The sequence below is a fragment of the Aquarana catesbeiana genome, linkage group LG04 (assembly GCF_042186555.1).
Source record: "Aquarana catesbeiana isolate 2022-GZ linkage group LG04, ASM4218655v1, whole genome shotgun sequence".
NCBI lineage: Eukaryota > Metazoa > Chordata > Amphibia > Anura > Ranidae > Aquarana > Aquarana catesbeiana.
Genome location: NC_133327.1, coordinates 549,002,692 through 549,016,796, shown reverse-complemented (window position 1 = coordinate 549,016,796; position 14,105 = coordinate 549,002,692). Strand labels below are relative to the sequence as shown.

The 14,105-nt window shown below is 41.0% G+C and overlaps 1 protein-coding gene across 6 annotated transcripts in view; it reads right to left on the bottom strand.

Moving 5' to 3' along the window:
- Window positions 1-246: 246 nt before the first annotated feature.
- CEP170 (centrosomal protein 170) overlaps window positions 247-14,105 on the bottom strand; it is a 141,317-nt gene continuing 127,458 nt past the window's right edge. For all 6 annotated transcript variants that reach the window (XM_073627941.1, XM_073627944.1, XM_073627943.1 and 3 more), the window contains exons 15-18: window positions 10,143-10,231; window positions 9,877-9,970; window positions 5,713-5,764; window positions 247-2,501 (exon numbers count right to left, since the gene is read on the bottom strand). In XM_073627941.1, coding sequence (XP_073484042.1) covers window positions 2,215-2,501; window positions 5,713-5,764; window positions 9,877-9,970; window positions 10,143-10,231 — 522 coding nt within the window. In that variant the 3' untranslated portion in view covers window positions 247-2,214. The remainder of the gene's footprint in view (window positions 2,502-5,712; window positions 5,765-9,876; window positions 9,971-10,142; window positions 10,232-14,105) is intronic.

Sequence of the window (14,105 nt, the reverse complement as noted above, 5' to 3'; positions counted from 1 at the left end):
ATGCTGCCCCTCTCGCCGATGTCAAGTACAATTCAGGACCAGCGTCCAAAGTTGGAACTACGTTGTATGTGATGATGTAGGAGCACTTGACCCCAGTTCCACCACTAGAGTGGAGGAACTCATTGCTGGTTGCCATGGGATTGTGGACTATGGTAAGTATTCGTCTGTACTTGAAAAACCAGCACTATTTTTGATCAGCTGGAGTTGGGGGGGGCAGGTTGCACTGCTATCTTTTCCGTTAAACCCCACCTGAACTTTAGACTCCATTCACGTTTGTTTTATTTTTCACTGCGATTCTGCCCACCATCTCAAGTCGCACTGTGATATCAAAACGCACGTTTGGATGCCATTCATTTTCAATAGCACCTAAAAGGCAGTGTGGTTCTGCGGCGACATAAATTGCACAGCAAACCGCAACATGCAAAGATTGTCGCCCAAGAGAAGCTCCTTCTCCTTTTTGGGTGACAAGCTTCACATGTTGCAGTTTGCCGCCTGATTTACCCTGTGATAATCGCAGCAAAACTGCACTGCGATTTAGGTGTCATTGAAAATGAATGGCACCCCGAATATGCGTTTTGCAACTGCAGTGCAATTTGAAATCACAGGCAGAATCGCAGTGATTCTGCCGAGATCCCAAAACTCCAAATGTGAATGGAGCCTTAAAATGATTGTAAAGTCTCGTACTTTAAAAAAAAAAAAAAATAACAAACATGTTATACTTACCCTGCTCTGTGCAGTGGATTTGCACAGAGCAGCCCAGATCCTCCTCTTCTCAGGTGCCTTTTCTGTGCTCCTGGTCCCTCCCTCCTGTTGAGTTCCCCTCACAGCAAGCAGCTTGCTATGGAGGCACCCAAGCAGAGTCACAGCTCCCTGTGTCCATTCAGACAAAGAGGCGCCCCCCCCCCCCCCCTCCTGATTGGCTGACAGCAGCGGGAGCCAATGGCGCCGCTGCTGTGTCCCAGCCAATCAGGTGGGAGAGTCTTGGATGGTTGAGACACTCGTGGACAGCGCTGGATAAAGAGGGGGCTCAGGTAAGTATTAGGGGAGCTGCTGCACACAGAAGGTTTTTTATTTTAATGCATAGAATGCATGAAGATAAAAAAAAACCTTCTGACTTTACAACTCCTTTAAATTTAACTTGGATAAATACATCCCATGTACATTGAAACAAAAGGTGTTGAAAGTCAAACGATTTGTTTTGTTTAGAAAGCAGCCGCAGCCTGAATAGCAAAGCCTTTGACCTACCAGTTTGCTGTAGAGATGGATTCTTACTCTTGTGTTGTAGCAGTGATCTGACATCTACTCTCCCTTTACCATGCTAGAAATTAAACTGTAGGACTTTGGCTGCTTATGTCTAAAGAAACTGAACTGTAGGACTCGCACATTTTATTTTTAATGCACCTTGGATGTATTTAGCTTTTCAATTGGGCTTTAATTCCTAAAGTTCTGCTTTTTAAAGAACACAAGTAGAATTCAGTTCTGCACACACAGAGACCGTAACTATGTCTGCAAACATGCTTCAGCTATACATACATGTACTTAAGAGCAAACATGGGCCAAAGCAAACCCATGTGAGCAATGTCTTACCTGTCTGTACGACAAAGGCACAAGTGCTCTTTTAATTAATAATTCTCGGTGACGTAAAAGGTTTGTGAATACACAACTGAAGAGTATAAAATCACGTCATACATAAAAATATGAAACAGGAGTAACTAGTAAATGTTATTCGGTAACAGTATTTGAATAACAGAATGCTATCCAATGCGAGATTTTCTGTTCAATACAATGCAACAGTGCAAAATCTTTTTGTGATCTAAGAGATTTTATAACAGTTAAAACCGTTCTATATACATTGTTTGTGGTAACACACTGTCAAAGTAAATCACATTTTTTCATATTATGTTTTGAAGAGAACAATGCACCTCTAAGATTGGAAGCATCTCTCTCATTTTTGTTTACCCTCTGAGAAGTTTCCTTTCCTAATGATTAATACAGACTGCTACTTTATAACTGTAGTTTGTATAAAAATTACCTAAAACAGGTAATTTTTTCCCATCATTTCAAAGATGTGATTTGGTATTCAATTTGAAAGATACATTAGGAAAAAAAATGTACCACATTCTGAGTTTTTGTTATTTAGAAGTATTTTGTAGATCAACATAAGCTGTGTACACATAAAAACGGAACACATTGTTTGAATTCTCACTATAAATCTTATTCTTGAGACGTGGAATCTTCCTTTCCATCAGGATTGAACCTATTAAATTGCAGGCTAAAATCAGCGATGGATTGAACTCTTTCAGCGTCTAATGATGCTACTTTCACATTTGACCGACTGCTCCTGCTCTCTGTCTGGGAAAGAACTGATGATGAAGGACTGATTGAGTGTACTAAGGAACTATGATGTTTTGAGTTTGAATGTGTTGAAGGAAATGGGCTTCCAAATCCCAACATGTTTAGGGCGTCAAGAGTGCCATCTGGATCGATCATTGCATTAATCACTAGAAAACAAAAAAACACAATTGTATGTATAAACATCAGCCTGGTCATCATTTATTACGTGTACATACAGTATGTTTAATCCTTTTCAAACACAGACTTTACATTTTGAAAATAAATTTGTTTATTTAAAACAAAGGAGGACTGATCAGAAAAGTATGGCCCCGTCTTAACATGGGAGACTGTTGAAAACACCAAGTGGCATATTTATAGCGCAGTGAAACTGGCGTTCAAAAAACATTTCTTGAGGTGTCTTAGCCTCAGTTTTCGAAGGTTCAGACACCTTCTTCATCAGGGGACCCCTGACGAAGGTGTCTGAAGCTTCTAAACGCATTGGGTTATGGTAGGAGCCACATTTCTGTTGATGGAAGGGACCTGTTGGATTCTGTTTTTTGAGTGCTGGCCCCAATCGGGTGTTACCAGTGGAGAGTTGGCCCTCTTCTGAATGCATGGATAGACTGTACACTTGCGAGTAGTACTTTTATTACGAATAAAGTTCTTTTATGTTTGTACTGCACAAGGAGACTTTTTCTTTCTGTTTTACCGTTAAGGAGAGTGTAAGCTCTGAAGTAAGGATGAAAAAACGTGTGCAACACTGCATCCTTTGGAGAGGCAGGTTGGTGCAAGATCAAAGGAAGTAACACTGAAGAAAGGTTGACAGTGAGGCTTGGTCAATTGATTGCCTATAGCTGGAAGAGGGATCCAGAGAGAAGCTTGGAACTCAGGATGGAAGCTGGGACAGTATCATCCACCAAAGCAAAGGCTTGGCGCACAGTAAGCTGAGACTGCGCAAATCTAAACAAGCTCAGTGTGGTCAGGCTTTTGACATTTCTATTGTGGAACTGGTATGTGCTTTCTGCCATCATAAAATACAGCAAGTGTGTTTAACAGAGAGAAATTTAGGGAGAGGAGAGATAAGTTGAGATTGTTCCTAGAAAATACATTTTGGACTGTAGATATTTGTATACGTGCAAGATTAAGTGGGTGAGACTTGCTTTTCTTCCAGGAGGGAGAAAAGGGGATTTAGGAGCGCTGTCATCTTTTGTGTCTATTAATGTCAATTGTGCTCAGAAGGTGATGGTTGTTTGTCAGCAGCTCTAAGATTTAACACGTTTTACATTGTATACTATTCATCTTATATACAGTATAATCAAAACTCATGTACTCTCCTTGTATTAAATGAGAGAGAAGTTAGTAGCCCTCGAGTACGAGAGGACCTAAAAAAAATCTCAAAAAGAATTTAGAGGGCAGCAAATCCTTCAACACTATAGAATGCTCTATAAAATTGCAAGGTTAGTTCTGCAAAGGGGAGGGGGTTGGAAGAAAGCATCACATGCAGATACTGCTGCCACCATAGACTTGACAATTGTTACTAAATCCTACTGAAAACTTCTGGACCGGTGACTTATGTCCATTGGCTGCTTAAAGCAACTCAGACATAGGGTAGAAAGTGCCAAAAAGCTCTGACACTGGGTAGAAAGTGCCCGTACCAGTCTGATGAAGAGAAATTGTCCCCTGAAATTTATCTAAATGGCAGTCTTGCATTGCAGGAACATGCCACAACTGTGAGCCAAGCATTCGGCTTGCAGTTGCACCACTGCCTCGTTCAACCAGATGTAAGAGTTTGACAGGCAATGCCTCCAATTGCCACAATAAGAAAAATAAACACTACCTTACATGATCATATTCCTAAATATAAAAAAATTGGCAGCTATGGAGAGATGCGTTTCTTTCCATGGTATCGGACACCACGTTGCTTGATTCATAGTGATATGCTCCCACCTATTTTTGCCAGTACCAGCTCCCCTACCATGACCTAGGCCCCTCGGGAACAATCCCCCTCCCCTTTTCCCCCTTTTCTCTCTAGCTTAATCTACGTGTTTATTTTTATTTTTCTTACTCTCTAAAGCCCCTTTCACATGGGCGTTCCATGTGTTGTATTTGTTCAGTCATTTATTTTTTTGTTAGAAAATTGGATGAAAAACGGATTCGAACTTCAGTTTTTACATCCATTTGTGTACATCCGTTTTTCATCCCTTTTCTTACAAATTTCAAATTTTTGGAACGATTAGAATTCGAATCAGTTGAAAATTGATTGACCGATTAGAATTCTATTTGAATAGTTGGTTGCTAAGGAACGGGCCGGCAAGTTGGGTGCCACATCCTTAACAACCGATGACTCATCAGCTGGCAGCGGGACTCCCTGCTGACAGCTGAACGTAAAAAGGGAAATATCCGGCAATTAAAAAAATAAATAAATAAAAGGATTTTAATGGGAACCCCATGCCAAAATTGAAAAACAATGCCCCCCCCAGAATCCATACCAGCGATCAACTGCACCGACTCCCCAACACCACTACTCTTGAAAGATTCCAGGCCACATCTCCCCAAAAGCACCTTGTCCCCATGTTGATGAGGACAAGTACCTCCTCCCCACAACCCTGGTCCAGTGGTTGTGGGGATGCGGGGGAGTGACTTATTGGAATCTGGAAGCTTCCTTTAATAGATCCTGCCCCCCCCCCCCCCATATGAGTACATAGTATCCCTACTCATTCACCAAAAAAGTGTAAAAAGTAAATAAAAACACAACAATTTTTGACAAGTCCTTTATTAAAATAAATAAAAATGTCCCCCAGTGTAAACCTATTGTCAATCATGATGCCCTGGTCCTTCGGTCAAAAACTGACTATTTGTCCAATAACATCCATTTAGGTCCACTTCTGATTTTTAATGGAAGAAAAAAAAAGGTCTTTCTTTCATTTAAAAAAAACGGAGGTTAATGAAGGCAGATTTCAATGGATGATCATCCGCTTGCTATAGAAATACATTGGTGTCTGTTTTTCATCTGTCAACGGACGGAAGAAAAAGGGACGTACGGAACTCCCCTGTAAAAGGGTCTTTACTTCATTGCTGCTATGCAAGGTATACATTGTATTCTATAAATATCTGATGCTGTACTCATCGACTTGAATGATAAAAATGAAAATCTGCATAGATGCAGATCTTCTTATTGCCAAGGAACTGGCATACACCTTAAAACCTACCTAATTTAGTGTCACGACAAACATTACTTGAAACTCAAATGAAACTGCATTCTCACAATTATGTTTGTAGTTAACCTAAATCTAAGATTTAGGATTAGGAAAACATGTTGAAATAAGCAGAATGTTAAACATTTAACAGCTAGTGCTCGGAAAATATGTTCATAAATACCTTGCAACTGGTTTTCAATTCTCTTCAGCTCTTGTAATATTGATAAGATTTCCTAAAAAGGAGAAACAAATTTTTTTTTTTTAATATATACATAGGAAAAGATGCCATAAATTTAATTTTGTATTACAGATATTGATCTCTCCATGTGCAATTGTGCAAATATGAAACCTTGGTTTATGAAATGTTGTGTTTACCACGTGATTATTAAATTAATATGTACCAGTGACTGCCATTTTAGTTTTTTTTTTTTCATTCATTTAATTTTTATTAGGAAAAAAAACATAAATTTTTTTTTTTCCAAATCGACAAGATGATCAGTAAAAACAGGTAATGTCTCCATGGTGCACAGATATTTGATGAGAAAACACCTAATCCGTTTAAATCAATGACCCCATGGACTTTAAGCCTGTAAATAGACTACAGATATTCAAAGATCCCATATGTTAGAAATCAGAAGATGTCAGCTATGCTTCCTCCATTATCAGTGTAAGATTAATTTGTGACATAACAGGCAGGACTTACAATGAATGTTGATGTAAAGACACATTATTCTTTGCAGAGTTTATTAAATGAGGAACTAGGTTATTCAGATAATCTTTATATGAGAGATTAGAGCCATGAAATAAATAGACCCAAGGGCCCAAGGGTGCAGTCAAACCTGAAATCTTAGATATAGCACTTGCTACTCTGGACCAATAGATTTGAATATCAGGACAAAAACACCACATATGTGCAATGGTCCTTTCTGTATCACATCCTTTCCAACACTTTGATGATTAGACTGCACAGATCAATGCCAGGCACAATGGGATAGGTATCAATGTGCAGCAAATTTAAAATTAAATTATTAATTAAACAAAATTTTGTGGAATAGCTTTAAAATCTTGACTTTGTATCCAATAGGTAAGGTAGTACCAAGTTCATCTTGTATCTAGTAATAGGGAAATTAGGAGTCCCTAATTTCAAAATAGCCTGATGCATATGAAAAAGAGCATGATGGTCAGGGCCCAGTGTCAAGCTGCGGCTACCAAAGAATATTAGCATTCATTAAAAAGGGAATTTACTCCAGAGATAAAACTATAATCCTGCCACGTTATAAGACTCTGGTTCGGCCACATCTGGAATATTCCATCCAGTTCTAGTTACCAACCATCAGAAGGAATGTGCTGGAGCTAGAGAGAGTCCAGAGAAGGGCAACAAAATTAATATGGGCACTGGAGGACCTTAATTATGAGGAACGACTGCAAGCACTAAATGTATTCTCGCTTGAGAGGAGATAGGATAGCGATATACAAATGACCCCGGCGTAAGTATGAAACTTTTCAGTCCCAGGGGCCACACAATGAGACTGGAAGAGAAGCGGTTTAACCTTAACCACTTCAGCCCCGGAGGGATTTGCCCCCTTCCTGACCAGGCCATTTTTTGCTATGCGGCACTGCGTTCCTTTAACTGACAATTGCACGGTCGTGCCACGTGGTACCCAAATAAAATTTATGTCCTTTTTTTCCCCACAAATAGAGCTTTCTTTTGGTGGTTTTTGATCACCTCTGTGGTTTTTATTTGTTGCGCTATAAACAAAAAAAGAGCAACAATTTTGAAAATAAAAAACAAAATATTTTGTACTTTTTGCTATAATAAAAATATCCCAAACCCCCCCCCTAAAAAAAAAGTTTAGGCCCATATATATTCTTATGCCGCGTACACACGGTTGGACTTTTCGACCGGACTTGTCTGACAGATGCCGACGAACCAAATTCGGCGGACAATCCGACCGTGTGTGGGCTTCACCGGACTCTGATGGGGACGCTCTGATAAGACTCTGATGGGGACACTCTGATAAGACTCTGATGGGGACACTCTGATAAGACTCTGATGGGGACACTCTGATAAGACTCTGATGGGGACACTCTGATAAGACTCTGATGGGGACACTCTGATAAGACTCTGATGGGGACACTCTGATAAGACTCTGATGGGGACACTCTGATGTCATTTTATTGGTATCTATTTTTATTTTTGAAATTTACTGTACCAGTAGCTGCTGCATTTCCCACCCTAGGCTTATACTCGAGTCAATAAGTTTTCCCAGTTTTTTGTGGTAAAATTAGGTGCCTTGGCTTATATTTGGGTCGGCTTATACTCGAGTATATACAGTAAGTGCGACATGAACAGCGAGCTCTCTATAAGGAGGAGTTGGCCAAAAACGTCTTGTGAGGTCTATTCCACCTAGGAATTTTTCCCACAGTGACCCGCTATTTTATTTTATTAGCTAGCATCTAGTCTATAAGTCTTATCAACAGAGTAGCAATAGAATATCTTCTAAAATGAGGTAAAGCCAGGTCCCTGTCTTTATAATCAAACTAATATTTCATGAGAGATTCTAGAATGTTTTGAATTTAAAACAAATTGCTGCAGCTGGAGATCTAATGCCGGATGCATGGATTTCAATGAGGTTTTTTTTTTTTTTTTTTTGAAGAACATGAATAGAGCCTGAGACTCTGGCTTCAAAAAAAGGTGGGCTCTGCTCCCTGAGCCCACCCAGTTATGTGACAATAGCGAATATTCACTATTGTCTTCCTGATTCTTAGGAGTCTTAGGACTCCCAGCCAATTGGGTCTCAAAACCCGCTTCCTGTTCGACCAGGAGGAGAAGCCTTCCGTGTCATCTTCCTCCGTGTAATCTTCTTCCTCACGGTAAGGCCTCTAAACCCCTGCCTTCCCATCTGTCTCCCAGGGTGAGGGGGACAGGTTTGTTTGCTGCCACCATCCCATGCGCGGGAGTGACGTCATCGCGGCTCCAGCCAATCACAGCGCCGGAGCCCGCAATACCCGGAAGTAACTCCGGGGGCGATGTCGCCGGCCGGAGCGGTGAACGAGGACCGCAGCGGAGAGCTTCGTTCTAAAGTAAGTAATACATAATCAATGCTATGCATACTAGCTCATTATGCCTTTGTCTTGCAGGTTTTTTTGGCAAGGGTTTACAACCACTACAACCAGAATGTTGCACATTTTTAGAAAGTATTATGGCTAGAGTTTAACTTCATAGGACGATAACTGTAGTTTAAGAATAAGGGTAGGTACAAAACTATTGGTAAGAAAACAAAAATTCCATAATGTCTCTAGTTAGGAAGCTGAGTACTGTAGTTGTATGTTATTACCAAGAAAGACACACAAATATATTTTTTTCTCTGAGTAAAAATGCTGCTTACAGCTCTCCCCAATCCAGTGCTCTGTGCTGGAAGAGCAAAGTAACAGCAACTCCCCTCATCATAAGTGACCTAATGCTGGTTTGTTGTACAGAAGTGAAGGGGTTTAGTGTCTATTTCTGTCACCAATCACTAAAAGCACTGGGTCTAAAGTTGGTCATAAATGAACATAATTTTCATTCAGCCTGCAGCTGAATAAAATAAAAATCTATGCTAAACAGGGCAGATGATCGAATTTCCTGCTGAGGCTATTGTACTCTAAAAGCTAGTGGTTATTAGAATACAGTGGGGGCATTTTTAGACAGTGACTGCAGCCGATTCACTAGAGTCACTGTTTGTCTGAGATTTATCCACCTAGTTCATTAGATTTTCACATTGTAGGATGTTGGGCATTAGGGTGCCAACAGGGCCATCCACTGCTTGAGTTTTGGCTGATTCATTAGAAACCGTCTAAAAAATGTCATCAGCGTATAGCCAGCTTAAAGTGATTGTAAATTATCACCTTGTAAAACAACCCATTCATTTTAAAATAAAAAGCTAAAGGGGTGTCAGGACAAGTCTAATCATTGGAGGAGATCACGCTGAGAGTTCCCAGCATAGCTAGAGAACTGACCATGTGAGCTCTCCTGCTTAGTGTGGTCAGATTTTAGAACATTGAGGGACTGGCAGGAACACCAGGTATTTCACACAAAGGAAGTAATACAAAGAGAACAGGATACTTTCTCATACAAGTACATGGTACAGCAGGCACATAGCAGGAATATGAAGTGTTGGGGGTAACAAACGCTTTAACTCTGGTGTCTACTGGATTGCACAGTCATACTTAGACAACCTGCACAACAGTTGTAATAGAAAAGTGGAGATGAGGCCATGCAAATAGCAGTTGTTAGAACAATATCCATGTGACTACATATCTATTTCTGTGACTTCAACTGAGCTATAAACAAATGCTGAATTACCACACATGAAGTTTTCAGAATTGGTATTTCACTTTCTGATCTCAACTTCTTCTCAATTTCATCCCAGTTTCTTTCTTTGTCCTTAAATAAAATTCTGCCAAATAAAAAAACAAAATTGTACGGGCATATTGGCACATAAATGAAAAATGTACACATAATTACATGTACCTAGATATTTAAACAAAACAAAGGTCTTGATCTAGCCTTCAGAAAGGTATAGTCATTTAAATTTAAAAAGCTGCAACTTTAGAACAAGCATATCATACCTTATTTTATTAGCAGTTTTATCAATCGTCTGTCTAATTTTTCGAGAGAATTGGAACACAGAAGAAAGCAGTAAACTATCTCCCATTACCTGCATAGAGAAGAAACAAAAGTTAGAGTTAAAAATTTTCATTTAAACAGAAAGGGGCGTTTACCAAGACTGGAGCAGCTGTGCATGAAAACCAGTCAGTTTCTAGCTTTTATATTCAAAGCTTAACTGAATAAGCTGAAGATAGAAGCCGATTGGTTCCAATACACAGCTGCTCCAGTTTTAGTAAAGCCACCCCCATAGTGTGTATTAGGTTTTTGTATTAGGGTAGGTTTCTGCACACTATGTTTTGCATTTGATATCTGCTCCAAGATCTATCTATCTATATATAAAATTATTTTTTTACAAAGAACTTCAGTAAAAAAAGGAAAAGAGAAGCTGCGCTAAAGTAAAAAAAGTAAAAAAGGTTGATACCAAACTTACACTGCTTGCATTAAAAAAAGGGATTTTGTACACATTGAAAAATCCATTTTCTGGAGTCCGCTGGGGAACACTGGAATTCAGATACAGTCAGGACATCCAAAAGGAGTCCAACTGAGGAGCGAACAACATGGCAAAACACAATAATTGGCCTCAGGACCAGGAAGGACTGCCTTCCTGAAGGACCCTAATCTTGATAGAGGAGGGGGAGATCCCAAACCAGATAAGGGAGTTTGTCAACATGACCAAAGGGAGAGCACAGAGGATCAACATGATGCTTCAGACCAGGATAGAGAAGGTTACCATCAGAGGGGAATGACTACCTGAGTCAGCAAGAAGCTGATCAACCAGAACCCACCAAAAAAAAGTGGAACTACAAAAAACTCCTGAACGAAAGGACTCAAACCTTATGTTGTCAACGAAAAAAAAAATCTGGATAACCTCCCGAAGGAACAGGCCCCAATCAGGAATCTACTACAAAAAGGGTCTTACATTCCTAATTCTTAAAATCAAGGGGTAGAAATTCTGCGACTAAAGGGGATTGCATAGCCAGAATACCAACTTACTAGGTGCGGTCAACAAGACAACGTATGAAATTAGTTAAACCCTATAACCCTTAGGGGTGTAAAATGAGACCACTAAAAGACTAAAAGCTTCAATCCCACAGAGTCCACATGACATAAGTATTAGGGTGCAAGGGAGACATCCCCACAAGGTCTAGCATTGCTAACCAATAAATTAATTTGGACTCCTTATCATTCGGTCTGGCGCTTTCTCCATAGGTGCATTCCATTGTTTTCTTTTCTGAGCCTCACAGGGATAGACAGAAATGAAGTGAGACTTCAAATCCAGACTAGTGAGGTAAGAGTTATCAAAATACACTGAGGATGAAACTGAAGCATCCCCTTTGACACCCTAAGGTGACACTGAGGCCTGCAAAAGAATGCTGTTGAGCTTGCCTAACCCTGACCAAAACTTTGGGTCAAGGGAGTTTCCAATATCTCCATATCCCCCCCTAGGTCCACCCAAGCATGAAAAGCACTAAGCACAGGGCAAGGGAAGGCATATAGATGACCTCCCCCGGGAGGCTGCTGCTCAGCTGAAGGAGGACCACTTGACCAGGTGAAAAGGCCTTATACTTTGTCCCCAGCAGAGAGTACCTGCAGCAAGAGGCTAAAGCACTCCACCTGCTGACAATCCAAGGGGGCCTAGGGCCTCCCAGCAATGATCTCTACCTGCAGCAGAGAATCAGAGCTGCATAAACCTTCCTGGAGTCAATGCTGCAAATTGAGTTAAGTCAGTCTCCAAGGCACTGTCCTTAAAGCGGGGTTCCACCCAAATTTTGAACATTATCTCTATGCATTCTCTTCCTTGCCTAGATGCTGACATGCTGTGTAAAAAAATTTAAATCGCCGTAATTACCTTTTTTTTTCTAATCTTCTTAGCACTTCCTGGTTTTCCTCCCATGGGAGTAGGCGTGTTTCTAGCCTCTCCCAGACCTCCCACAGTCCCCTGGGAGCTAGTCTCAGGCTTCCCAGCATGCATTGTGCAACAGTGTCATCACAACATCTCAGTGAATGCTGGGAGCACAGCATTCACCGCATCCAGGAAATACATGCTTGTGGGCTTCAAATGCCCACAATGAAGATGGAAACCGCCTTCAGTGAATTTTATAAGTTATTCTTTACAACGAAATCGGACACAGGCGGTTTTATTACACAGAAAATGTGAGTAGATAATCATGAGAAGAAAAGTTTGTGAATGAACTCCAAAAAAAAAAAACGATAGGTGGACCCCCGCTTTAAGAAAGACAGTTGGAGTGAGGCGAATACTCTCAGTATCATTTAGCACAGGGACCAGACAACTTTTCCTGCTGAAACATAGTCAAGGCGAGATGGAGGGAACTATGTCTAAAAGGAAGGTTTCTGCCACTGTGGGGGCTCTAAAACATCCAAGGCTGATCCTCCAAATACTCGGTAGAACGCACTGCATCAAGGTGGTCAGACCCCTTGTAGTTCTTCAATGACAGCAGGAGACTGCGTTGCTTAAAAAGCAGTCTTTTCTAAATCGAGATTGGAGATGGTCACAGGAACCAGTAGCCTAGCCTGATCTGAGAGCTCTGGAGGTTCATTGATAGACTCTGCGGTAATAGGTGTAATAGGTGGAGGTCCCTGAAAACAGGGCAGGGAACTTGGCCCCAACCAACAGAACTGAGGAAGACTCCAATAAAATAGACCCTATAACAAAAGGAGTAACAAGTTCCAGATTACAGACGCCAGTTTCCCCAGAGAATAACGAGTCAAACTAAAGTGGTATGGGCTGGGGTTACCCATAGCAACAGGACTGTCCTCTTCGTGTCTATGTGCAGACATGCAACCAAAGTGGTTTAGCAATGCCCAAAGTGCAAGGCAAGGCTTTAGTTACAAACCCAGGCAGTTGGTGCTGAAGAGGGCCAGGCAGCCAGAGCTAACCAGGTCACTGCAGGTAGGCAGTGGGAACAGACCATTGACCAGATTTGCATGTGGTGCTTGCAAGTGAATCAGCAGCAGGAGGAATCTTTAGAGGTAGGGTCACACTTTAGGGCTGTGTCACAGCTCTGTTCCAGGAAAGTGCTTTGTGGCTTCTTTTTTTACCAGTAAACTCAGGTCTGAAAAGCAACACAATGCAGAAAACAGCACCCCTAATGTCACATTTCAGTCCAGTGGGGTCCGGGTGTGGCCTCCAAACTCAGGCTGATCCACATAGCTGCTATGAAGAAATGAGCTTAAAGTGGATGTAAACCCTCATATACCCAGTGAAGATACACAGAGATGAAAAACATCTCCCTACATAAGTTTTAAATGTATATCCGCTGTCTTCTGTATTATATACTGTTTAGAAAGTGCACGTCCTGTTAGATTTTTCTCTTCCTGGTTCCCCTGTAGGTGTGGATACTTTGCATACACTGTGAGACCGCCTATTGGAGGAAAGGCGCACACACCCCCTCCCCACACAAGCAGAGCGTGCCTGTGACTAGTTTAGCAGTCTGCGAATCTATTTATAGCAACCTCCCCCCCCCCCCCACACACACTTCTATCTCCCATCTTGGAGAGCGTGTCAAAAGTTATCAGGCTGATAACAGACTAACAGAGCAGGACAAAGCTAGGGACTTGGCTTTGAAGAGAGATAAAACAAAACATTGCAGGTATATGTGCCCAGCTCAAATTTCATGAATCGGGTTTACATCCACTTTAAGCAGTGATTAATCTTGATCTAAGCTAATGGAAGTAGAAGCCATGAACCAGACATCCATCCTCCTAAGACACTAGCAAAAATCTGAGGTACATTGGGTAGAGGAGGAGCAATAGAAAGATAACATACAGTTGGGGCCCATATATATTTGGACTCGGGCACAATTTTTTTTTTTTTTCAGATATTTATCAAAACATATTCAAGCTATAGTTATACAATAGACATGGGCTGAAAGTGCACACTCAGGTTTAATTTGAGGGTATGT